Below are 27,295 nucleotides of genomic sequence, written 5' to 3'. Positions count from 1 at the left end.
TGTATGAAGTGACGAGAGGCGTGTGTTGCCGCTGTGCCAGGCTGGCTGTGCAGATGGTCAAATATGAAAACAGATTAGTATTTTAAATGAAGCAAGTTTAATCATTAACTCGAGCTTTAGGGTCCTGTGCAATGCAAAACTCATGAAGCCCTATTAAAATCATAGAATTATAAAATGGTTTGGGTCAGAGAGGCAACGAGGGGTAATTATAGAATACCCTTCTGTTCAGCACAGACCACACTGAACACAGTAGAATCATAGAATCATAGAATCACCAGGTTGGAAGAGACCCACAGGATCATCGAGTCCAACCATTCCTATCAAACACTAAACCATGTCCCTCAGCACCTCGTCCACCCGTGCCTTATTTTTAAACATATTATAGAATCATAGAATCAGTACCTGAAGGGGCTACAAGAAAGCTGGGGAGGGACTGTTTACAAAGGCTTGGAGTGATAGGATGAGGGGCAATGGGTATAATGGGGAGGGGCGGGCTTAGATTAGACATAAAGAGGAATTTCTTTGCCTCAGAGCAGTGAGGTGCTGGCACAGGTTGCCCAGGGAAGCTGTGGCTGCCCCATCCCTGGAGGTTCAAGGCCAGGTTGGATGGGTCTGATGCAGAGGGAGGTGTCCCTGCCCATGGCAGGGGGGCTGGAACTGGATGGGCTTTAAGGTCCCTTCCAACCCAAACTATTCTATGATTTTATGGTCTTCTCAAAGGGGCTATTCCTGGTCACTACACACTTCAACAGGGCTCACAAACCTTTGTCCAGATGACTTCTAAAATTATAACTCGGGAAGACAAAGCACACCGAGACGAACGCGTGCTGGCAGGGGGAGAAAGGCGCCGCTCGCCTCACGCTCCTCACGCCGCCTCGACCTGGAGGCTCCGCGGTGGCGCGCGGGGCGGGGCGGGAGGGGCGCGCGCGGGGCGGGGCGCGCGCTCGGAGGCGGGGCGGGCGCGCGCTCAGGGCGGGGCGCGGCGGCCCCTGGCGCGAGGGGGGCGCTGCCCGCTGCCCGGGCCTCAGGTGAGAGAGAGAGAGAGAGAGAGAGAGGAGAGGCGATGGCGCCGCTGCCCCGTCCCGTGAGAGGCCACGGGGAAGCCGTGATGGCAGCGTGGCGGGGAGGAGGCGGGGTGGGGGGGGTTGGGAAGCGGGAGAGGCGGTGTCGGGGCAGCCGGAGGGGGCGGGGGGATGGGAAAGGGCTGCCGGGAGCGCGTGCTCCGCTGTGGCGGCGCGCGGGGCGGGGCCTGTGGAGCGGAGGGGGCGGAGCCTTAGGGGGCGGGGCCTGCGACAACGAGGGGCGGAGTCGAGAGGGGCGAAGGGCGCCGCCTGGCGGTGATGGGATGTGGGGGGGTGGGAATGGGAGCAGGGATATGGGGAGTGGGGATGTGAGGACAGGCTGAGAGAGTTGGGGTTGTTCAGCCTGCAGAAGAGAAGGCTCTGAGGAGATCTTCTAGTGACCTTCCAGTGCCTGAAAGGGCTAAAAGAAGCTGGGGAGGGGCTGTTCACAAAGATTTGTGGTGATAGGATGAAAGGCAGTCGGTATAAACTGAAGAGGGACAGGCACTGAACATTTGGAAGAATTTCTTCACCACGAGCGTGGTGAGGCACTAGCTCAGGTTGCCCAGGGGAGTTGTGGATACCCCATCCCTGGAGGTTCAAGGCCAGACTGGATGGGGCTTAGGCGGCCTGATCCAGTGGGAGGTGTCCCTGCCCATCACAGAGGGGTTGGAACTAGATAATCTTTAAGGTCCCTTCCAACCCAAACTATTCTATGATTCTGTGATTCTGTGATCCTATCATATAGGGGAGCATGGACTGGAGACTGGGGAATGGGATATGGGCAGTGGGATATAGGGGAGTGGGGACTGGGGAGTGAGATATAGAGGTCTCGGAGGTTCAAATTGCTTTGTGGTACAACAGCAGTTCATAACTCTGCTCAGTGCATGCATTCCCACTGAAAGCCTGAGTTCAGAATTGGCTTACATCCCCATCACTTCACAGCTATTACTGCGTAGCCCGTCTTTCTCTATTTGATTTCTTCTCATATACAGAAAACAGACTCTCAGCCACATTAAATGGTCCCTGTTACGAAGATTGCTGACAGCCCTTTTGCTTTTCAGTTCAGGACGTTCCAGGAGGATCTCATCTCCGAGGGCTGTGTGAGCGGCATCCACAGGGAGAGGATCCCCTTCTGGGACATACTGGTTGGTTGGGGCAAGGCTTCCATTACAGGCTTTTAGGCAAGACGGGTTTTACTTGGAAGAGTAGGAACAACACCGAGGGAGAGGAATGGAGCGTCTGGCCTCCTTCAGTAGTAAGTACCATAAGATGATATTTGGAAAGTGTTTACCTTTATTTAAAGACTTTTGCAGCCGTCTCAGGTAGGGAGACAGAAAAGAAGCAGTATTGGCTCAGCAGGGTCACTTCTTTGATCAAATTCTCAAAAACAGGAGTACACAGAATCACCAGGTTGGAAAAGACCCATCGGATCATCGAGTCCATGAAAGATTCAGTGGGAATTTGGGTCTTTTTTCCTATCTACTTTTTATATGGCATAGTTCAAATCCATTTTCTCGGGAAAAAATGTGGCTTATAACTTGACGGTCTATTTATTTTTACTCATTTCCAATGAACAAAATAAGAAAATCTTGCAGAGCAGTGTTTCATTCCTTGTTCAGCAATATGAGCAGAGTCTGAGGTTTGGATGGGTTGCAGAACAATCGTGTTGATGCCTTTGCAACCACAATAAGATGCTTTACAAGTCTGACTTGAGGTGGATGGGTGGGAAACTGCAGCTGTCTGTGCAGTATTCTCTGCAATAATGTCTTGAGTCTGGTTTCCAGTGCAGAACACGAGCACGGGCACTGGATGAAATCACCCAGCTAGCACAGCTTCTGCCATCACTGATGAGTTGTACCAGGAGGTTGCACAGAGAAGGTTTTCTTTTGGCTCTGTTGCACAAGTTTAGATTTAGCCCTCAATGTAACAGGTCTGGTGGGGATGCAGTGCCACCATCTGTCTTCAACTCTAGCTGAACAAGGAACTTGTAACAGATACTTGGAGAAGCTGCAGGAAGAGGTTATTTACAGTTGAGTTCACTTAAAATTACTGGGTGCAGGTAAATTTAGATGACTGCAAACCAGTGCCTTGCTTGTGTTGCATGAGATTTACTTTTGGCTTCACAGATGACCCTTTTGATAAGCCTCCGTGCCGAGGTTGCTCTTCGTACCTCACAGAGCCTTACGTTAAGTGTGCTGAGTGTGGGCCTCCTCCTTTCCTCCTGTGTTTGCAGGTGAGTGCAAGGATAAAAGCAAAGGCATTAGTTTCTATGAGAAAGTCATCAAAAGCCTGCCCGGTGCCAAACTGTTCCATAAACACATTAATAACTGGTCTCTGTAAACTTGTATCAACACACTTATTTGCTCAGGGACAGGGAAATGACAAAGAAAATGTTGGAGGCTGTAGAACTGAGGCATGAGCAGCTGAAGGAGATCTTTGTGAAGGCAGCCTAAGCTACCTAAAGACATGCAGTCAGCCTGACTGCGTAATGGAGCATGCTGGTGCATGTCTAGAGAGCTATTGTTTCTGTCATTTTTTATGGCATGGAAAAGAAAAGCCATCAAGAAACACTCCTTCCCTGCCCCCACACATTGTTTTCTAACCCCCAAACGGAAAAAAAAAATTTGGGGAAAGTTTGCAATGTTGACAAAAGTTGTTTGTGACCAGATATTGTTCTTCAAAAATTATGTGGGTGATCTTATAACCACAGAAAATTCTGCTAATTTTAATTCTTAATAAATAAGTTTGCATTATTTATGGTTTGAAAATGGCAATAAGCTCTGGAACCAAAAAAAGAGCTTAGCATTGTGCTCGGATATGTACAAAAAACACAACGCCATGTTTTGTGTATTGAGTGTATTTTATTTACCTGTACTTAAAAAAAACCCAGAAATTTGACTGTTGAAAATAGTGGCAAATGAATGATGCTGGTGCTTTTCAAACGAAAACCAAGATTAAAGGGAAACTGTGCTTTCAAGACTTAGGAAATGATCTGTGCTCTCTCTCTAGAACAATCCACTTCAAAACATTCCACAAAGTTCCTTTCCCCTGCTTAACTTTGTCGTTAAGTTAATCTATGCAGATTCATGGGGGTTCTTTTCTTGGCGTAAAAGACAAGTAAGAATCAGGGGCAGATTTAATCAATTTTAATAAAGATTTTTCTACCATTTTATGTTTTTGCTAAAATGAAATCAGTAAAACAGAATATCTCTTTCAGCAAATCAGATGGCCAGTGCTGGATACCTAGTGGTCAAAAATAAATGGGAAAAACGGGGCAGTTAAAATGGTTTCAGACCAGAAGTGAGAGGCTAACATAACACTCATCTTTTGTTCTACAGTGTTTCACACGAGGATTTGAATACAAGAAACATCAAAGTGATCATACTTACGAGATAATGGTAAATAGTCCTTTCAGATAACACCTACTCAACCTTGAGCTTTCATAACTTCCCAGGAGTTAGTATTCCATTGCCATGTTCATACTGCATTGAAAAGTTAAGTGAGACAATTCTTTGATTTTGAGGTTTTAAACTGTTAAAAAAAAGTCTTCCTTGAGAGCAAATAAAAACATCCACCTGAAATATAATGGGATAGTGGAGACATTTAAAGCTACATTTTATTATTGTGCCTAGACAGCACAATGCATCTCACTAGACTTCCAATTACGTAACATTGTGAGTCAACTTCTGTTTCTATATTCTTGTTTTTTCTTTCCTAAAATGAAAAATTTTTAAAGTCTTCAGTAATTTTTATTGTGTTTCATAGCATCACATTGAGTTACACCTGGTAGATAAAACGTTTAAAAGTATATCAGAAGATCTGCGACGACAAACTAGTTTCTGCTGTAGCTGGTGACCTAGTGCCCTAAATAATTCAATGATTATTTGATCAGGTTTCATGGGGCACAGTAAAAGTTTAAAACTACCAGTACTATAAACTACATTGCCCTGTAGTTTAGAACTTCTTTGTTCTTCATGTAGTGGACTATAATAGAGGATCACAGCAGTTTGATTTGCTTTTTTCTTCTCTAGACTTCTGATTTCCCTGTCTTAGATCCTAACTGGACAGCTCAGGAGGAAATGGCACTCCTAGAAGCTGTGATGGACTGCGGATTTGGAAACTGGTGAGAGTTTAGTGGTTCGGCCAACTTTAGAGAATGATGGGTAGTTTCTCCTTTCATTTCACTGGATGTTACTGTTGAATACATCCCAGCCCTTTAGATGTTCAGTGACTTATTGTGGGTGAGACACTAATTTAGCAGGTACAATGGAAGACTGGGAGTAGTTCTGTTTTCAAATATGCAGTTAGATATACAGGGAAATTGTTAAAGGCATCTTGTGGGATGGAGGGCATCTCCAGTGAAGTACAGAACTCCCTCAGTTCACCTTAAAGTCATTAGATTTTGAAGGAACTCAACTGCTGCGCAAGATTTTCCATTCCTCGGTTTACTTCTATGTAAAAAACAACTACAGAATTTCTCATGCTGTGTGGTTTCAGTTCCCTTATAGTTGACTAGTTAGGTATTGTTAGTTTTGGAGGTTTCCAGCTTCTCTGTCATATATAGGATAGAGCACTGGAAATAGTTAATACTTTCTATAGTTGCTACGGGATTTTTGTGCATTTGTAGAGAAAGGAGCTCTTTAGTCACGAGTTAGCTCTCTTGCATGAAAAGTAGCTGTATTAAAAGTATAGAACTCCAGACTTCACTGAAACAGAACTGTGAGTTCCTATGTGTATATTGCTGTCATAATTAAGGCTGAAAACTGGTTGCTGTTATGTTCTGTAAGTATGCTGTCTGGTACAGTTTGCCCTACTTAGCAATGCAAGTAATCTTAACTTTTTCCTTAAACACTTGGATTTTTCCATCCTTTACCAAATAAAGGAAAAAAATTACTTTCCTCCCTGGAATTCATTGCATCCAGCTTTTAGTTTAACAGAAATTGAAATTATTGCTGCTTGTGGGTTGTTTGATTTTTTTTAAAGTCCTCAACTTAAGTAGCCATTTTATAAAGACAAAATATTTCATTTTTCTAGCCAACCACTTTTCCAAGAAATTTTGGCAAGGTTTCTAGAATGTGTTTTGTACAACCATTTTGGTATTTAAAAAAAACCTGTTTTAACATTGCTCCATCAAAGGGGAAAACACTATCCAGTTAAAACCACAAGAGAAGCTTAAGAAGCAGAATACAACTCCAGACTTAGATTTTACCATTACCTGGAGTTAGTAAAAGGAATGAAAAGCTGTCAAATAACAATACTAAATTGTTAAATCTATTAAAAGTTTGGTACATTCCACCAGTCAGGGAGTTTCTCATGTAATGGCAGTGAATTGTTTTACTTATTGCTACCCAATAAGTGCTCATAGCACTGTATTAAATGTCTTAAGTATTGTCTCAGTACACAAAATGTGAATTCAGACATCATCACAGAATGCAATCAATCTCTTGTCCAGAAGGAAAAAAAAACCAAACTTCAACATTCCTGTGTTCTTCGTATTAAGCCTCCCCCTCTTCCCACTTCAGGCAGGATGTAGCCAACCAGATGTGTACAAAATCCAAGGAGGAGTGTGAGAAACATTATATGAAACACTTTATCAACAATCCCTTGTTTGCGTCTACATTACTGAACCTGAAGCAGGCAGAGGAGGCGCAGCACAGCGAAACAGCCATTCCTTTCTACCGTGAGTATCCCCTGACCACTAGCACAGGCAGGGAGCTTCTGCTCAAGGTCTCTGCTCTTCCAGGACTGGAATGAGCAGCCTTTGGCCAAAGGTCTGATACAGACATCAGGGTCTCACAGCCAGAAGTTCCTGCACAGCCAGTGGAAATGGTCACTCATAGAAACCACCACAGCAAAAACCTGGAGGTACGTGTTAATTTAAAGGATGTGCTTCCTCAAAGCTGTTTCACACGTGGCATGATATAACAGCATGTCCGTCATGGTAAATACCAGCGTGAGTCTCACCCTGATGCTAGGCTGGTGACCTTTCTTGCAGTGTGAACTCAGAAGGGGTTTCTATCTTTAAAACATTTCACCTGATTATCCACTGTGTAGCGGGCCTAACTGCCAGTGTGATTTGTCATAAAATCACTCCTTTCAAACTATGCTGATTTCACATGTCTCCCTTTAAAAGTGCCTTCTAAAAAATTTATGTTAAATTTCAGCAATTTAACAAATTTTCAGTTTTCTTTACATTTAACATCTTTAGAATTCCCCCAGTCTAACAGCTGTTTCATTATAAAGCTCCCAGAATGGCTGAGTAAAGAGATTGCTTGATATCTGGAGGTTTAAATTTCACAATAAAGTGGTTAGAGCTAAAGCAGCGGGAACCAGACAATTTTGGTTCTGTCCCTGGCTGTCATTGATTTCTTTATTTGACCTGGGCCAAGACAAATTTTCTGTGCCTTGGTTTGCTTTATCTGTAGCATGGGACTTATAATCCTTAGCTCCTTCACAAGTGTGTTGTGAGCCTCGGTCCATTATTGTCTGTAAAACACTGAGCTCCTCAGCTGGGAAGCACTGTAAAAATTCCGAGTTGTATAGCTTTAATTGCAGCTCTCTGTAAATGGCACCCAGAAGATGGCAGATTTAACACCCCTGTTGCTATTAACTAAAAGAACCTGCACGCTGAGACCAAGTGATCTGCAGAGGTTTATTGCCGGGATGCTGAGCTCTGAAGTGTAGAGTTTACATTTTATAACCTATTTATTACCTTGAATTTCTGTGTTTGGCTTTTGAGAATACTATGAAGATCTCAGATTACTGCATTTTTCTCCATTTTTCTGTATATAACACTGAATAAAAGCCCAATCAGGGTTCAACTAATTATTCCCACTTTTCCTGCAAGAGATACGCCTATTTACAGATTGTTTTGTGTTAGAAAAGACCCCCAGCCCTACACAACAACTGAAAACCTCTATTTTTTTTTCAGCTGCTGATGATCCACCACGGCCTACTTTTGATTCCTTGCTCTCCAGGGACATGGCTGGGTATATGCCAGCGAGAGCTGACTTTGTTGAGGTAAGGCTCTCTCTTCTCACATTATCTTAGATTTGCTACCGAATTCAAGAACAACAGTTGCACACTTCACCCCTGCCTATAGGTCTTTACTCTTCACATTGCAAACATGAGGACAGGACAGAGTGATTAAACCAAGGAATTAATTATGGAGGTGGCGCTGCAGGCCCACAAAGCTGCCAGCAGGCAGTCTGGGTCCCTGGCTTTGTCCCTGTGTGCTGCCACCAGATGCCCGGTGAAGAATGGCTCTTATGTAAGTGGACTAGATGTTGTGAATTAGATGCTTAGCAAAAGGGGTCAGCTTCAGCATGCTTCTGTTTCCTTTCCCTTAGAGAAGCACATATGAGCCTGATCCAAAGATCACTTGAAAGACCTGCATTGTTCTCAGTGTTTTTAGCTGTGGGCCCAGGGCCCCAGTTCCTGTTGCAAAACAAGCTCCTGTACATGAAGTAATGAATTCAGCCATATAGGGACTTGTTGGTTTTGTACCTTTGAGCAGAATTTCCACCGCAGTGTGGGAGTCATGGAGATTACCTGATTAATTCTCATTATCCTATCCCGTCATCCTGTTCTGTTCCAGCCACAGGGGTGCATATTATATATTCCCTTGTTAAAGCTCCCCTGTGAAGTATGTTGATCAAGTATGGAACCTTGCGCAACTGCATATGAGTAAATGTCTCTGTTTTCACTACTTGTACTACTTGTATCATACTGAAACTTGATACCAATTTTTTAGTGCTAGTTAGTGACAATTTATTAATCACCTCTGAACAGGAGTTTGACAACTATGCTGAATGGGATTTGAGAGATATTGATTTTGTAGAAGATGATTCAGACATTTTGCATGGTAAGTCCCATATTTTCATACACTGTCTGAAAACAATGTTCCAGAGTGCCTACACAGCATTTCATTGGGTCTCTTTCTCTACACATTTTTGTTTTTAAAAGTGAACATGTGTTGGTTTTAGTCATCTCGCTTCCGTGTACTGGGATTTAAACCCTGCCATTTCTATGGTACTCACTTCCAAATGTCTTTTAAAAGCTCTTAATCAACTGATGTACAAATGGTACTTACGTATATACAGTAACGTACTTCCATCACTGCTGAAATGTAGCCAGTTGTGAAGAAGAACATGACTGAACTCAGATGGTCTCCACGGGTAGATGTCTCTTTAGGAAAGAAACAAATGATGTTTTTTCCAGTATAAACTCTAGAGAAGTTTAGTTAAGTAGAAGCAATTTGTCTGGAAACAGGTAGCAATGCATCAATGTTTGAATAAAGAGACCTGCAGGCCTATTAAGAATCAGAAACATCAATGCCTTGATATTTCTTCCGCTCCGTGACCGAAAGATACATAATGTTTGTGAGCATTGGAGTAAGGCATAATTTTTGTTCTGATTTAGAAGGAGGAATACTTTCTTCTCTGTTGCTAATACCTTTTTCCTCTACTATATCTACTTTCTTTGAAGATCTGTCAGTTATTCTAACCTCTGTTCTTTTAGGACATCTGGTATCAGGATAGGTATTAATGCAGGCAGCAAGAGGGTAGGTAGTTTAAGACGATGTGCAAAACATTGAAACTGTTCTACTCTTGAAGTTGTGTGATTTTTCATGTGTTAAACATGCACACTGAGTTATTAGCTGTATGTGTCGACTTACTTTTTTTGTTGTGAAGAGGATGGTCTGAGTCCCATTACTGCTAATAATACCAAATAACAGGAATTATTAAAATGACATTTTAATCCATAGAGAAGAAAAGATCATACTTTTCCCCACATTTATAAATACATATAGTGTTTAAAATTACCATGTTTATGCTTCAGAATTCTCCTATCTATGCCAGGCAGTTCGAAGCTAAAGCCTTGGCATCCTTTGGAGAAAGACAAATCCCATTATGTACAAACAGTCTTTCCAAACTTAAAAACTCAGTTTGAAATTTAGCAGCATGCACACAGCTTGAAAGAATGCAAACTCCCTGGGCTCAGAAAAGGTTATGAGAGTGGTATGTCAGTATGTCTTCCCTTTTAATGTTTATTAAAAGGAGGACTGGCTTGTGGACATGTCACGGATTCATCATACCAGCTCTCTACTAGTTTGGGTTTTTTTATTACAATGAAAAGATATATTTTCTTGCTTCCATATCCTATACAGAGTCCCACTAAACTGAAAAAGCAATATAATCTCCTAGTGCTATTATTAATTGTTAGTCTAATATTCATTCAAGCTGGTTTACCTGCACTGTCTTCCGTATCGTTCACACATCTTCACCTGGACAGTTCAGCCATTGAAGGTATCTCCTATCAGCTTCCTGTTGAAGTTGTCAATCTGAATGCAAAAATCAGCTTTCCTCATCTCTTCGTGAAGCTATGCAGGGCCAGACGCTTTGGTCTATAGCTCAGCATCAGTACTGCATAACAGGCACACAGGAGAGGAAAGTAAGGAAAGGTAGCTATAGGCAGATAGTTTTCCTGGCATATCTTCCACATCTCCTGCAGTGATAAGTTTAGAGACTCCTTGAGCCATAGGTTATGTTCAGACCATTTTGACCAAAGGACCTGTCCTCCATCAACTTAGCTGTCTACTGTTAGAACTATATATATTTGTACTTTTGCCCCTGTAACATCCTGTAGCAGAGAGTTCCACAATTGAGTTACGAGTTCTACAATTTAATTAGGTGTTGTGTGAAAAAATACTTCCCTCTGTCTGTCAGATCTTTTGCCTGATAATTTCATTGGATGTTCTCTAGTCCATTCTTCAGTTGTCTTCAGCATTTAGTATAGGATGTCAGTCATTTGCCCTGTGAAAACTGTTTGGCAGAGATTATGGGGTGTGATATTTTTGATCCCTTAGCTCAGGACCTCTGGCAGTTTCCTTCCCACAGCTGTCCTAGATCTGCCCACATGAGAAAGAACGTCTCTACAAATGAAGTCCCAGAGTCTCGCCAGCTGTTTTTCTCTTACACGATACATCTTGAGGAGAGAGGAATTATTTTCTAAAAGAAACTTTGGAATTAGGTCTTTCCATTCTCCAAATTAATACAAAAAAAGGAAAGAGCCACATCCTCCCTGTCCTGCAGTTTTAAAGATCTCAGGTGCTGACTTTGAGAGTATTTTGCAACCTAATTGTAGGATTGCGTACTGTAGAAAATGGCTCCACATTTGGAACTGAGGGAAGGGAAAGGCATTTGGATGATTTAAGAAACCTTTGTACTTTCTAGTTAACAGGCAGAGAAGGTTGTGAGGCAGCTCCGGAGGCCCAGGTTCTTGTAATCTCTCCCAAGGGTGTCTGTCCCACTACTTCCAGGCAGCAGATCTAACTGCCTCTTTACCCACTGGCAAACTTCTTACACTTGATCTTTTCAATTGCCCTTGAAAAGCAGCCCTGTGGCTGTCTTCCACACCTGTTCGCAACAATTTTTTGCTGGCCAAACAGCAACCTATATTTTTTTTAAAGATAAAAGTGTAAAACAGGGTTTTAACACTTTTTATAGCTCAGGGAAACATAAATGGGGTCTTGCAGCATGGATTAAGTATCAGGTTTGTGACAAAGTCCTTAGTTTGTTTTCCTGCCATACGTTAAACCTCACTGGGTTCAAGATTAATTTTTGAAAATTACTTTTATACTCCATTTTCCGAAAGCTACTCAAGCTAGACCCTGAGAACACACTGACCAGAATAATTTTCATGGCTTCTTTCTTTTATTTCCCAAGTCATAGATCAGTGCTGCAATGTCTGGGTTGCGCATACCACAGGAATATTGGATATTTTCATTGGAACAGAATTCTCCCTTCTTTCCTTTCCTCCACATTTCTGTCATTTTCTTGAAATTTCATAAAAATAATTTTATAAAAAGTTCTAGATCTTACCTTCTTGACCTGTGTTTCCTGATATTGCAGTATTTTCCCCGTTACATTTTCCTGTGTCACTCTAACCTAGTTCTCAGTATTTTCACAAGAAAGAAAAATGCAATTTAATACAAGGTGGGAAGACTCCCGGGCAGCTTTTTATGAGGACTACAGAAACCTGTACCTGCTGACTCACCAGAGCTCCTCCCAGCACACAGGAGGTCACAGGCATTGTTCAGTCACTTCTCTATTAGTGAGATGGTAGAAATTGTATGAAATCTCTCATATTTCAATTAACATCTCAGATGGTTAAGTTTTATTCAGTACTTGCAATATAATAAGTGCATGCAAATATACATTGCAGTTAAAGAAAAACATAATGGACAGATCAAAAGGAACAACTACTTACGAATCTAATTCAGCCCAGAGCGCTTGAATTTTTCATGAATTACAAGTTTTCATCAGGCTGAATTATAACCTTACTAATTTAATCTTTTTCCTAGCTTTTTCTCCTCTTTTCTTTTGCATATAAATGATTTTTACTTCTAACACTGGAAAGTAATTGCTGAAACCGCAAGCTAAGAAATGATTGGAAATGGACTGCAACCCTGGCTGTACGATAGTGAAATTTCATTTTATGAAACACCAGGCAGCCAATATCCTTGTAAATATTACATGGTGTTTATTCATTTGTGGAAGTTTCTGACATGCTCTGAAGGCAGATCCTCTGTTTGCTTAGGGTCCTGCTTTCCTCCAGGGAGGGCGAATTTGGGTTGTAGCCATGGAGTTTGTACCACCCAAGGTACACATTGGGTACACAGCCTGTTTACTCTGATTCGCTTGCATTCTTCCCATTATTTGGGCCTTGCATGCCAAACAGAGGTTAGCTAGCATGAAACAGAGGTCTCGCTCATTAGTGTTCAAAAAAGTTTCTGCAGACCAAATGAGGCTGAAGAGGAATGAAAAGCAAAGAAACTGTTTTGGACACACTCTTGAGAAACCAAAATATTTTGATTTTTTTTTTGGAATGAAGAAAAGAGCCTTGAATTTCTGCCTATCTCTGGATCCTTCAGAGCTACTCTGACCGTCTCAAAGAACCTTATCATTTCCCAAAATGGACACTTTGAACGCCGTGTCGGCTTGGATTATCTTAAGTTACCAGTACAAACAACTGCCTCCCTAGTATAGTCCGTGGGGAAAAGCACAGGCAAATCATTTTCATTCGTACAGCATCTCTTCTCTCATTTCAATGCAGCATGTAACAGTATAGTAGCCTGAGTTATTCATGCATTCCAGATTTTGTAATCGGCTGTTCCTGTGTGAATATGTCTATTAAAAACAAAAGCCTCTCCAGAAGTGCATGTGGCAGCAAATACTATTTTTTTTGTAAGCAGGAGTTCCATTTTTTTCCTTCATTTATTCTCACAAATGTTCCTTCCCCTCCCCAGCTGATCATAATTTCTTTCAGAATATTGTGCACTCAGGTGGAAGCATCAAAATGCAATGGTTATAGGTGCATAATTACTTGTGATATTTATAGAGGTTCTCCAGCGCAATTTCTTCATGTACTTATTAAGTTCTACCTACACAAACCCCAGAAAATAACGTGTTAGCTTAGCTTGCAGAGGGTTTAAAAATATAAAAATATTTTCCATAAATTGGCACCAATTCCAACACTTATTAATATATTTCATTCATGTTTAACTTGCTGCGCTTCCCAATTTATCATCCCCACATAAAGGCAAGAAGAGAATTTCCTACCTGTGCTTGTTTTTAAATTAGGAGACTTAAATACCTCTTGATGAAAATACATGATGAATCTTGAACGCTCTGGTTTGGCAAGAAATTTGCAAAAAGAATTAAGAATATTGTGCCACCCCTTATATCTCATATGTAATCTTTTGCTCCTAGATTAACATCAAATCAGGTTTGTATTTATATGAAGAGTCTTTTGCTGGTACAGGATCAGCAAGTGTAACTCAGAGCTCTTGGCTCCTGAGCTGATACGCTCAGCCTTTGGGCTTCAGCTGTCCCTGTTTATATGAGGTTTTATTACCCAGAGGACTGCACAGATGAATTGCCTAGAGGCTAGGGGCTTCCTGCTGTTTACATATACATACATATTTTAAAATAGGCACATAACCACACTTCTTTCTTAATTGCATTATTAATTATTTATTGGAGAGTGCAATCAATAAACCGCCAGTATCAGTTTTGCTCTTTTCTTGTAACTACAGAGAGAAGAGTGGATTCTGGATTGTGTCAGACTTGGGCCACCCCTGTTTGCCCTGCACAGTGGGCTGAGAGGGGACGTGCTCTTGCTTAGTTTCGAAGAGCTGCATGGTGTCTCTACAGACTGTAAACCCACTGTCAAGTCTTAAGCCTCCTCCTTCTGAGACCATATTAAAATGATTAATGTAAGGGAAAGAAAGCCAACCAAGAAATCAGCCAACCCTATGCTTATTTAATGACCTAGAATTTTTGCATTATTTAACATAATGAGGGTAGGGAAGGTGATAGGTTTCTCCTTATTTTTTCCTTCAAGAATTTACCAAAAAAGTTTATTAACCTACTGGTTGCAGGAGAAATAAGTTGAAAGATCTCCAAGTGGATTAGCCAGGCTGCATACAGATTTGATTTTGAAAAGGATATGATTTCTAATGAGCATGGCTTTTTCCTGTGCTTATTCACATTGTTGTGAACTATTGGCTTTATTCTTTTGGCAGACAGATGAGTTTAGACATTGACAAGCTAAAATCTTGTAGATGTTTTAAAGAACTATAGCGAAGGCTACATTGAATCTCCACAATTCAGAACTGGTCTTTCTATTTTTTTTTATTTCCTTGTTCTGTGCAAAGAAGCTTTGTCCAGAGATAATACCATAGATCCTTAAATCTGATTAATTTGCTTTTCAGAAGGAATAGTTAACAGCTGCATCTATGAAGGAACAAATAAATGCTAATAGTAAAACAGTCCAAAAAGGAAGAGAGTTCTCAGGTCCATACTTAGAAGCAGCAATGTATTTGGAAGGAGTAAGCAAAAGAAAGCTTCTACACGTAGCACATATAATCTGCAGGTCAGCCTCAGACGAGTTTATGACCCTGTGAAATTGCCACAGATTTTTAAAACAGCCAAGTAGAGTGACCATTTCAGCCTACCATAAACATAAAGGCATGAAAATTAGGATAATGCAGTGATTAATTATGTATTCTTTAATCTTTTTTGTTTGCTTGTTTTGCAGCTCTGAAGATTGCAGTTGTTGATATCTATCATTCCAGGTTAAAGGAAAGACAGAGAAGAAAAAAGTAAGTTTTCAAGCAATAACTGTATTCCTTTGCTTCATTACAATGTTTTGGTCCCCAGTGTTGTCCCTACACTAAACATAATTAATTTCCTATTGCTTTTAGTTCATGGAAGTCACATATGCAGTGCTCTGCATATTACTATCCCAAATCCAGTTATACATAAGTAAGTATGCTTGTAGCACACCCTGTGAGATCACGTAGCCATTCTGCAGAATGAGAAGCTGTAATACTCTCTGGGAAACGGGTCACAGATCCACGCCTAGAAACCAGAAAAATAAGAAGCAGATCTCTGTTCTTTTTGTTCTCTAATGCTCATGGACTGCACATAACTCATTTTCTGCTTTAGGGGATAAAAAAAAAAGCTGCCAGTCTGTGACTAATTGCTAGACCCCCACTTTCTCCACGGAAATGTTGCATCATTATTTTTAATTCTTAGTGGCCCATAAGTTAGTTTTCCACAATGTATAATGAAGATAACTCTATTGCTGACGTGAGTTTGAATAATTTATTCAGTTCATTTGACAGCTTTTTAGAATGACTCAATCTATTCATTAAATTCAGTTTTATTATAACTTTCAAATACTTTGTTCAATATTTTAAATTACATCTTGCCACATTACTCTCTGCTGGAAGAATAAGTAATTTGGAGTAAGGCTCCTCCATTCCCTCTCCTCATAATAGAGCATAGTTCTGCTGAATGATGGGTAAGAGTTGATATGTACTGACCCAGCTCTTTATAATTCATAAATAAAAAATATTTATGTGGTATAATTTCCATTATGATAAATCATGTCATACTAAAAAAATAGTGCCATGATAACTCAAATCAGTGTCAGTTTTTGTAAAGTTTCTACAGCAGGATAGGACAAAAATCTGGAAAATGACATAAAAATGCTGATGTCACTCACAGAAAGGCTTCTCTACATGGGACAGCAATATTCTTTTATGTATAGGAAAGAAAGTGTAATGGATTTAATAGAGCAACCTGACCTTGACGAGCCTGGCTTTGTAGTATCTCTTATCATTCACAAGAGTTGGGTGTTTATTGAATCACCACATGGCAATGACCACATGGCATTTGCTGAAACTTCTGACAAATGTAATTGTCATGCACTTACAGATGTCTTACCTGCCTTTTCACTCTGCTCATTTCCCTGATCCTGTCAGGAACACTTCAAACCTATGAGTTGCCTAAATTATTTTCCTCTTTTTAAAATCTAACCTGTCATGGAAAAATTCCTTCATCCTGCTCTTGGGGATGGAATTAACAGTCCCTCTCTCACCCTTGCTCCAGTAGAAGGACGTTTGTCTCCCTCAGAAGCTGAAAATCATGCTTCATGAGGCATTCCTCTACCTCCAGTTTTGGAAGGACAAGTTGTAAGATGCTGTAGATGCTAAATTTGTGCCGAAAGAAGCAATTTCAAACCTTTAAAGTGATTTTAGCTCCCTTTGTGCTTAGCGCTATCAGAGTTGGGCTAATGCACACCATTATCCAAAATTTATCCTGATTTAAACCATGTTGCATCACTACGTTTCTCAGCTCGACAGCTGAAAGGTTATGGAAATTTCTTATGTGTTTAGTTTTAGACTCCTCTGATGGTCTAAATCAAAGTTTCTTCTGAAGCCTTTGTATTTATGAGGTCACGTGCGAGTTAATGCCTTTTGTTAATAACATTTTGTTCTCAATTACAGAATTGTAAGAGATCATGGCCTGATCAACCTCAGAAAATTTCAAAGTGAGTATCAGGTGTAACTGCTAAACTTTGAAGAGGTCTTTACTCAAGAAGCAAATCTTTGCATTTTCACTGTTTCCACTGTGGTTTATTCATACTGGACCATATTCAGATGGTCTAAATTCCAGCAAATTTCCTGCTCCAACTGTTCCCAGCTGGCTGGCTCTAACTACTCCCAGCTCAGTGTTTTAGTTACTGCCTTGGAATTTTTCTTCAGAAGCATTTTGGGCTCCACTGAGCAGGGAGAGGGGTGAAGGTGAAATCTAGGCCTTTTAAATGCACCTCACTATTCTATAAAATTATCAGACAACATTTAAATACAACCCTTTATGTTGTCCCTAACATTTAAAAGCATAATTTTGTTGCTTTTACCTCAGCGATTTGTAGTTGTGACACCAGAATGGCCCAGAAGTGTACCAAGTCTGGATCTTCGGGCAGTTCACAGAGGCTGGTAGTGACTTCAAGTTCCACTGAATTTATTTTCTTCTCACATTAAAAGTGATAAGGTGTGTCACTTTTTCCCCCTCTAGTTTTGGAAAGGCGATATCCAAAGGAGGTTCAAGACCTTTATGAAACAATGCGACGATTTGCACGAATTCTTGGCCCAGTAGAGCACGATAAGTTCATTGAAAGCCATGCACGTGAGTAGTTTGAGGGTTTGCATATATGTTCTTCAACAGGCATAATGAGGAGTTGCATCATCTACAGTCTTTCCTAAATATATATACCACTTCTGGAAAGCAGGAGGTTGTCTTTGCCCTCCTTTCCGCTCTAACTACATCAGAAAAACAAACACATTTCTGGTTTGATACATTAAATGAGCAGCAAGCGTTTTCTTCCCCACTAAAAAGTCTGAGTTGTTTGTTTGATTTCTCAGTTGACTGAACATTCTGGTCATCTGTTAGAAGCAGTATTTTCTTATCAAAAGACTACTATTCATTTTCTGGGACTCTGCATCACTGAGAGAAGAAAATTCCTAAAATTTATGTCTGTATTGAGAGATCAGAAGCTGTGAAATTCTGTGAATTCTTTGAAAGATACATGTTAAACTATGACATGTGTACATAATTATATAGTACAGCTGTCATTATGTCCCTTACCTTAAGGGGAGAGGCATTGTTCCATCACCAAATCATCTCAAGTCTTTATGCATAATCATAACATGCATTTAGTTAAATTCCAGTACGAGTCATTACATCCTGCTTCATTCTGTGACTTGAACTGGGAAAACTGTTGCTCATTAGAAGGAAGAAAGCATTTAAACAGTTGTGACTGTGTTTTCAGGTGTGCAATACCAAAAGTATTATCCTGCAAAATCACGAGTCCCACATGTGAGTGCTCGTCCTGGAACCTAGTTCTGTTGTTGTAGTGACGGCCAAGTCCTCAAGTTAACCTGATAGTCAAGTACACGCAGTATACAGGTTTCCTGAGTAGTACGAGTAAACAAATCCAAGATAAGCAAAATTACTCATTGTAAAACTCAGCAATGCCTGGAGGCCAGCTGATAAAAGCTACAGGCAGTGATATCTCTGAGCAAAACATACACAGGTATTTCATCTTACTGACTGCAGAGAAAGAGTTGTCTGCAAGGAAAAATTTTGGAAGGTCCAGTTATGAAAATCGTGGCTCAAAGACAATATTAGGTGCTATAAGGAGCCTGGGTGGAGTAACTTTTCAAACCTACTGAAATGCCTTCCAGAAATGCTACGTTATTGTTGTTTGCCTGGTCCAAGGTATGGCAAAGGAAGTGTGAAAGCATGAAGATAACTTTTCTGAGTACACAAATGCTAGAAACCAGCTTAAATCTCTGATCTGGGAGTGTTAGGACACAGCAAGTTTGAGATCTGATACAGACTTGTGTGGAGGGGTTAACCCTTCCTTGTGATTCCATGTGCTTCATAGCCTAACTGTGTAGACAGATAAGAAATAGCAATGTTCCTGGTGCTCCACAGTTGACTGCCACCCCCACTGACCCGCATTTGTTTATTTTTAACTTTCCTTCTGCTTACTCTTGGGGTAAAACAGTGGAATTTGAACTACGAAGGGAAATAAAGCGACTGCAGGAATACAGAGCAGCAGGAATCACTGATTTCTGTAGTAAGTACCTGATGCATTATTCAGCCCATTCCCATTCATCAAGGTGCAGAAGGATGATTTTACAACATTTAGGATATGTTGAATAAAAAAACACTTACTTTTGAAATGTATTTGCCTTGCTCTTTAACTGAACAAGGCTTTAGCAATAATGCTTCAGTCCAGCTGTGCTCTTTTAAGGCTAGTTTGAGCCATCAGCCTGCAGAACATGCTGTCTTAGGAGAGCTCTGCTTTACTCGCTGCTTCACAAAAGATTCAGAAAAGAAATCCATATATATGTCATGGCACAGTGGTCTCCAGGGCTTCATCTCTGGCTGCTTTGACTGGCTATCAACAAGTGTGATATCTGGAGAGAGGCTTAAAACTGCTACATAAATTTGAATGGCTGTTTTATCCTGGAACTGGATCATGGAAGCCTTATTTGTTTGCATTTTTGGCCTATAATTAACGGGGGGAGGGGTGCAGGGTGGAATCTAGTACCTCCTGGTGCCAAGTAGTTGTCACGAGGGAGAATGGCAGAGTCTGGTCAAGAGCTAGAGAACAGTTTCTCACTTATTTCCTAAAGCAGAAAAACACCAGTCTGAAAATTCTGAGCGAGGCAGCCTGTGAGAGTGTGGTATCTGTTTGCCACAGGTGCCAGAACATACGATCACCTTAAGAAGACAAGAGATGAGGAACGCCTAAAGCGCACTATGCTTTCTGAAGTCCTGCAGTACATCCAGGACAGCAGCGCCTGCCAGCAGTGGCTCAGTCGACAAGCTGATATGTACGGTTACAGTAAGACTGTGCGTTTCACATAGCTGGGCTTGAGGCAGAGAGGTGCATCAAGCATGTTTTCCAAATAGCAAATGCATTCCCTATTTATTACAGTAGGAACAGTCTCCAAAATTCAGAAGGGCAAGAAAATGGATAATGGTAGCATTGCAGACAAGGAGGTGACTAGTAAGGGCTCAAAATCTGAGTTTTCTGTATTTTATATTTCTGGAACTTCGCTGCTGTTAATAAAGTCATGGAGGGAAGTAAGGTCTTTATGGATATTAATGAGGGCACAGATGACACTTGAAATGTTTCAGATGATTTTAGATGTATCAGCATTATTAATGTGTAGTCACCCTGCACAAGCACTTTGATTTAAGGAGCAAGCTGCAGTGCAAAGGAAGTGCATCCTGTGTGCTACGTGGTCAGAGAAGATGATTTGGAATTTCCCCAGTCAGTCTACATTGAATTTTTAGTTTGTTCTCCCCTTCTCTCCTCCCTCTTTTTTTAAAACAGGTTTCAGACATGGTCTTCAATCTGGGAGTGCTAAATATTTAGAAATCCTGTTAACTTCAGATCAGGGCCTGGCTTATGCAAGTTGAACTGTTTAATTATTAGAAGCTGGGGAAGAAAGTAGTTTCAGGGCCAGTAAAGGCAATTATTCTTAAAAAAAGTAATTTGAAAATTTCCTTTCTTTTCAGTGATTCCGGTCTGAGTCCCACAGTACCAGTTCCTTCGAATTCAGGTAACTGTTAGATGATGATCTGTCAGAAAAGCCATCAGTAATACCGTTCTGACAGGCAGTTGAACAGTGACTCTTTTGCTTGAGCACCAAAGTGTCAGTCCTCAAGCCTCACAATTAAACACTGCTCAGGTCAGCATTACCTCGATCTGCAACTCATTCCATGTGCAAATCCTGTAGGTTGTTTTGCTGAATTTCTAGATTTTTCTGACTACAGGTAGAAAACCCATCCTAAAGCAACATTAACAAGGCAGGAAAGAAAAGAATTTTCACATGCAAACAAAATTTTATCTTTAAAAGAGAAAGCTCATCCAGGTTTTTAATGAAGCTGTATAGCACATACTGTAGCAATATGAACCTCACAGAAAGCGAATTTGGAAGGACAAAACACCGAAAAACGGTTGCCTGAGAAGCAGGTAATGGCTCCAGCATTAAACACTCCAGAGGGATAGAATAAGATGACGCAGGCTGCCTATGCAACTTCAGTTTTCCTTTCCCGTGAATATGCTTTTATATTCTTTAATTCTGTAATCACAAATAATTCATTTTTCCACCAAGAGGACCACAACTTCCCAGTAAGGACAGATTCAGGGATCAGTTAAGGTCCTTGTGAACAAGACTTCTATAACATCCCATCCTCATTTGTTGAGGTCACAGGGATAAAGTTTTACTATAATTATACTTTACTACTGTATTGCCAGGGAAAACTGGCTTCTAACTCTGTCTCTTCATCCTGTTTTTATGTGGATGCTAGTAAACCAAACCACTCGAACCAAACTTCTCAGAGGTGGCCACTGAGTCTATGTGTTCTTCCTCATCTCTGCCAGGAGCCCTGAGAATTTGGGTCAGAATACCAAACAGTTACTCATTGCCATATGCGCTACGTTTTAAACTTGTTGAGCGATAGCTGAGATCCAGTGTTTGGTGAGAAGAAAGCATTGTGTATCTCAGGCTGGGCATCCAGAATCCATGAAGTGAGCACAGTACCCCCTCAGCTGTAGAGCAGGTAGGAGGAGTGGAGTTAATGTTTTATCAAGTATTCAGTGGCCAGTGAAGGTGATGAGCCCGAGAGAACATGAATTGCTCTGCCTGTGGAACTCAGGTAGCACGCAGTGTTTACAAGCAGTATGACACGTTGAACAAAACCCAAACAAAATACTGTATAGTTGGTAATTAAGCAAACATCCTGCACACTGAATAAGGCAAGGGAACTGCAGAAAACTGCCACGTGTCTGTATGATTAAAGACTGCATCATGCTCAATATACAATAGGGCAAATTAACATTGCTCAACTTTACTTCTAGATTCTAAGATCTTGACTTTGCAGTCTTAAGACATTTTCTTTAATGCAATTTGTGTGTCTGTTATTTCCTAGGTTTATGAAAGAATAAAACCACATTCTGTTATGTCTTATCATAGCATGCTCATTCCAGGCTATAGGAAAAGGCAGCAGTTCTGAGGAACAACTTTCTCTACACCTGTCAGAGACTCACTACTCCAGTTCTTCCCAGTTCTTCTGGGCCCCCCTCACCCAGACAAGCTCCCATCTGTTTCCTGCAGATGCAAAGAATAAAGAGAGAGACTTCGTAGTCCTAGAGTATAACCTGGACAGGACAGGGTCTGGAGCAGCGGCCAGCACAGTCCTTGGGAAAACAGCTGTGGATTTTCCAGGATCTCATCACATTGCCAAATCTGGGGAGTCTGTCCTAGAACAGAGATCTGTCTGTGACAGTACCAAATCTGCAGCTCATAGCACAGGGACAATAGACTTTCTAAATGTGTAAATAAATAACCCCAGCTTTGTTGTGAGCTTTGGAAGTTAGAAAAATAATAGGAAAAAACCAACCTGTAAGCAGACAGCCTTTGTGAAAGTTTAAGCTGCACCAGTTAAAGTTCAGCAGTTATAAACAATAGTGAAATGGAGAATTATCAGACTACCTTGTGGTACATACTTCTTTTAGTACCATTTATCATAATGTACAAAAATAAATCCGTGAGCTACATTTGCTTTACAATATCTGCATTATATGTAAAGGCGTTTAAAGAAAATCCTGCCTCGTGAAGTTGTCAGTAGTGCCAGAGATACTGGCTGCTAATCACACCAATACATGATTTCAGCATCCTTACAAGGCGCTGGTTTCACTGCTGCTGGGAGTTAGTCTGGTGCACTGTGCACACCCGGCACGCCCTCCAGCAGCACTGGCCTCCCTGACCCCAGCTAAAGAGTCGGTTTAGTCAGGAGGTGCAGCCCAGCTTAACCACGGTTGGTGCCAGCTTGACAGAAAGCTATTGTCTTTCGGTTCCTCCCAAGAGCCACTGAGCCAGGGTTGACAGCGTAAGAGTCCGCACGCAAGTATTCCCAGTGCTTAAGTGTGCCAGTTGCAAAATCAGACCTTTTATCAAATCAGCGCAGTTTTGTGTTAAGCCCTAAATAACCCCTGGATCATACTGGGTTAAAATCACAGTGATTTGACTGCCTCTGTGATAACACACCCAAACTGCTCCAAGTTCTTCAGTGCTTTCCTTTCTTGTCTCTGCAGGCAGACGGAGTGCCCCACCACTGAACCTCACAGGTCTCCCAGGAACAGAGAAACTTAATGAAAAGGAAAAGGAGGTGAGGAAAGAAGTGAAAAGATAATCTATATAAAACCTTATCTTCACAGTGCAGGGGTGCTCGCACCATCTGTCTCAGGTGCTGTGAATATCACCTCAGCTCTATGCCCTGACTACTCTTTCTTGCTCACAAAAATCATTCAGGTTTTCCAGTTGGCTTCTTAATTTCAGTTCCTGTACTTTACGTACAACATAGCTGCAGCACATTAGAATCATAGAATCATAGAATAACCAGGTTGGAAGAGACCCACCGGATCATCGAGTCCAACCGTTCCTATCAAACACTAAACCATTCCCCTTAGCACCTCGTCCACCTGTGCCTTAAACCCCTCCAGGGAAGGTGACTCAACCACCTCCCTGGGCAGCCTGTTCCAGTTCCCAGTGACCCTTTCTGTGAAGAATTTTTTGCTAATGTCCAGCCTAAACCTCCCCTGGCGGAGCTTGAGGCCATTCCCTCTTGTCCTGTCCCCTGTCACTTGGGAGAAGAGCCCAGCACCCTCCTCTCCACAACCTCCTTTCAGGTAGTTGTAGAGAGCAATGAGGTCTCCCCTCAGCCTCCTCTTCTCCAGGCTAAACACCCCCAGCTCTCTCAGCCGCTCCTCTCTCAGCCGCTCCTCAGCTTCCTTAGCTTGTTTAGCCAAGAAAGCTGGAGCACGCCAAGGTGCTGTTATCTGGACTGTGACATCCTTTTTCCTTTGTTGTGGGACCGGGGTGAGCAGAAGGGTTATTTTTTCTTAATGAACATTGGTTTTAAATATATTCGCAGAGGATTTTGTCAAGGGCTTCACTGGACACAGCCCTGAACCTGAGTAGCGGCCCTCTTTCCATGTTACAGATCTCTCACAGCCAGACCTAAGCAGTTGTGGTTGGCTTTTCACTGTAACATCAATGTGAACCACAGAGATGATAACAGCGTATTGTTCTTCCCGTGTTTTTTCCGTATTTCTGCTCCTCAGTGCATATACCAAGCTTTTTGTATGCACGTGTGGCAAAGAATGGAGTCTGGCTTTCTGTAAGCCATGGGTTGTTAGCTCAGCCTGGTCTCGCAGTTGCAGTCCCACATAGAGTGCAGGCACCTAAAGCAATCGAAGGCAGAGGGAAGATCAACAGAGCAGACAGAAATGGGACTGCAAGCTGTGCGGCAACCCCAGGAGAGGGAAACATTGCAGCCAGGGGCCTGCTGGGTATTTATGGCTCAGTTTCATCTGCTGCCCAGTATAGTCCACTACAATTCACCGAAAGGCAACACTGGAAAACTATTGAAATAAAAGGCTTATTTCTTTTTAATAGAAGCCATAATCTGTTCTTGGATTGTCCACAAGGCAGATTTCAGTGTGTGTGAAACGCAGATGTGTTTCAGACTTTTCCCTCTGTGCAGAAGCCGTTTCCCCTTCACTGGAGATGGCAGCATTGAAAATCAGATCACAGATTCACCATGGAACATGGCATTTCTGGCTCCATTCAGCATATAAATAATTGTGACTGGGACATTAGTGCATATGGGCAATCTGATTTCCTCGTCAGCTGAGACATAAAGTCTGAGTTCCTCCGAATTCTGCAATTTCCTATCAATGAGGAACAATCATTAAGTGTTTCCTTATTAAAAGGAGGAGACAGCCAGTATCCCCATTGGGACAATACAGTGCACCGTCTAGAGTCTGGTGTTTGGAAGCTAAATAGGAGCATTGCAAGCTAACAGCAGAGCACAGGGGCTTTTGAAAGCAATTCCTTTCACCAAACTTCCAAACACATAATGTTCTCCCTGCACAGTTCCCCATCCTAGACTTCCGGAAGGGGTGTGCGTAGCTGCTTTTGTAGAAAGGTATTAAAGACTTAGTCTGCAGGGGATTAATGGACAGATGCCCTCCCTGGCTTTCCTCCAGCATGCTGAATTGCTGGTTGCAAGTCTCTCTGGCATGTGTGCTTGCCTTGGTTTGTAAAGAACAACGCCCACACAGGGCACACTCATAGTTACGCTCCTGTGAGCCGAGAGCTTGCTTTCATCCTCCTAGTTTATTTTTTAGTCAGGAATGTTTTTGAATGCAGCAGCCAGCAAGCTCCTCCCCTCCCTACCTGTGGATCGGAACAGCTTATAACACAATCACTGTACGCCTCCCCCAGACAAAAAAACCCCACATCTAAAATATTTTCAGAAAAATATTCACATTGTTACTCCCCCAACAGGGATCACAGAATGAAAGAGCATGACAAGTGTTAGTGTTTATTAACTTCACCTTTTGTCTTCCAGCTCTGTCAGATGGTGAGGTTGGTCCCTGGAGCCTATTTAGAATATAAAGCTGCTTTAGTGAACGAGTGCAACAAACAAGGAGGCCTGAGACTGGCGCAGGCGAGAGCGCTCATCAAGATCGATGTGAACAAAACCAGGAAAATCTATGACTTCCTTATCAGAGAAGGGTACATCACAAAAGCCTGAGGACAGACAGCAGCACTTTGGCTGGAGCAGGCAGATGTGGAGAAGCTTTGAAGTCACTTTAACAGTGCTGGAAGATTTTAACAGTGTTGAATGAAGGACATTTCCTTTTGTTTAAAATCTTTTGGGGCTTTTTTTTTTGTAAAAACAAGTAGGGAGCTTTGTTAAATTGTATGAATACTGACATTGCTTTGTCTCATTTCCTTTTGACTCTGTTTAACACCGCTGTTGTCAGAATTACGCTGCATAGCGCTGGAAAGAATCATATGCCATATAAGCTAATCTTAAATGTGAATGGGCATTCATTTCTAACACCTCCTGTAACTAAAAAGAGAATCATGGTACTTTTATTCTCACAGTGACACAGAATAAGGACAGCAGAGCAGCACGTAATGAGAGTCAAACTTTGACTTTGTGCGACTACCGGGGTATAGAAACGCAGTCCACTCCCTTCTTGTACTCCTCACTGAAACAGTGTCAGCTTTCAAAAGCAATAGCACATGCCCGAGGGTATAAAAATGGAGCTCACAGTGGTCCAGTCTTTTTAACTTAATTGTGATAAAGGATGGGAAAGGACATTGCAGGGAAGCTCCTCAACAGTTGTTACTTTTATGTGATATTAGCACATATCACAGCATGAGAGCGCTGTACAAACCAATAAGCTTCATCTGCTCACTACTTGACTTGTGACTGTCAAGTTATATATAATCCCCCAGTTTAAGTCTTCATTGCTCCAGCTTGTTGGGAAGGCTGGATGTTACAACCCGAGCGGCCCTTTGGAACATAAATAAAGAGACGCTCGGTACCCCAACATTGTTTCACAAGAGAAAACAAGCAAAGAGCAGCATAACAAATGACGCAGAGCACACGCTTCAGCCATTCCTGCCCTCCTGTTCAGGATCTTTCCCTCTCAATCTACCGCGTTAGCAGTGACATGCGCTGCTGCCCAACAAAGCAACGATGAGGAGCAACAGGTGCTGCACACATCCCATCCCACCCCACCCCATCCCATCTCATCCCATCCCATCCCATCACCCAGTGTACAACTTCAGTACACAACATCTACATTTGAAAAGATGACTGAGTGATGAAGATAGTTCTTTTCAGATGCAGTTTAGCACAGCTTAATGGTTGTAAAGTCTGTATCAAGCAGCTTCCATCGCTAACAGAGTGCGAAATAGTGCCAGAGGAAATAGGCAGAGCAGGAGGGATGTTGGGTGCTCTCAAGTCTGGGATCTCCTGTGGAAAAGCTGCATGAGCTGCAATCATACTGATACCTATTAAAGGTGCTTGGGGTCCCCCTCTCCCCCAAGAGTAATTATCCCGTGTACCCGAGGTGCCATTGAATGTGAATATTTTGGTTTGTAATAAAATCAAAATGACTTGAAACAATCTCATATCTGTGTTCCTGGACGCCAGGTGAGACTGTAAAGGTCATGCAGCTGCCTGTATCTATATCCATCAGCTTCTCACCACGAGAGAGAAGAGATAAAGGCACAACAGCACCTGTAAGGATGTGACCACCAAACTACCTAGAAAATATTACTATTTAAAGAAAAACAGCAGTACAAAACTACCCACTAAAGACAAAAGTCTGTAGAAATTGAGACTGTGTAGACTGCAAATGCCAAAGGAGGGGACAAAGTAAACTGCAAATCCTTGGGAATGTTTTTCCCAGTTATCTTTTGACGTTAA

General features: G+C 41.7%; 1 protein-coding gene across 1 annotated transcript; it reads left to right on the top strand.

Annotated features, from left to right (window-relative positions):
• The first annotated feature begins 988 nt into the window (after positions 1–988).
• TADA2A (transcriptional adaptor 2A) lies at positions 989–25,882 on the top strand. Its single transcript, XM_069873744.1, has 16 exons — positions 989–1,028; positions 2,126–2,319; positions 3,191–3,297; positions 4,403–4,462; positions 5,096–5,187; positions 6,587–6,744; positions 7,996–8,084; positions 8,856–8,928; positions 15,168–15,231; positions 16,924–16,967; positions 17,495–17,605; positions 18,990–19,061; positions 19,692–19,824; positions 20,516–20,559; positions 23,097–23,170; positions 25,418–25,882. The coding sequence occupies exons 2-16, from the start codon at positions 2,295–2,297 to the stop codon at positions 25,601–25,603; spliced, it is 1,332 nt and encodes a 443-aa protein (XP_069729845.1). The 5' UTR covers positions 989–1,028; positions 2,126–2,294; the 3' UTR covers positions 25,604–25,882.
• The last annotated feature ends 1,413 nt before the right edge of the window (positions 25,883–27,295 follow it).

Source organism: Phaenicophaeus curvirostris, chromosome 21 (assembly GCF_032191515.1).
Source record: "Phaenicophaeus curvirostris isolate KB17595 chromosome 21, BPBGC_Pcur_1.0, whole genome shotgun sequence".
Classification (NCBI taxonomy): Eukaryota; Metazoa; Chordata; class Aves; order Cuculiformes; family Cuculidae; genus Phaenicophaeus; species Phaenicophaeus curvirostris.
This window is presented reverse-complemented; position numbering and strand designations above follow the sequence as displayed.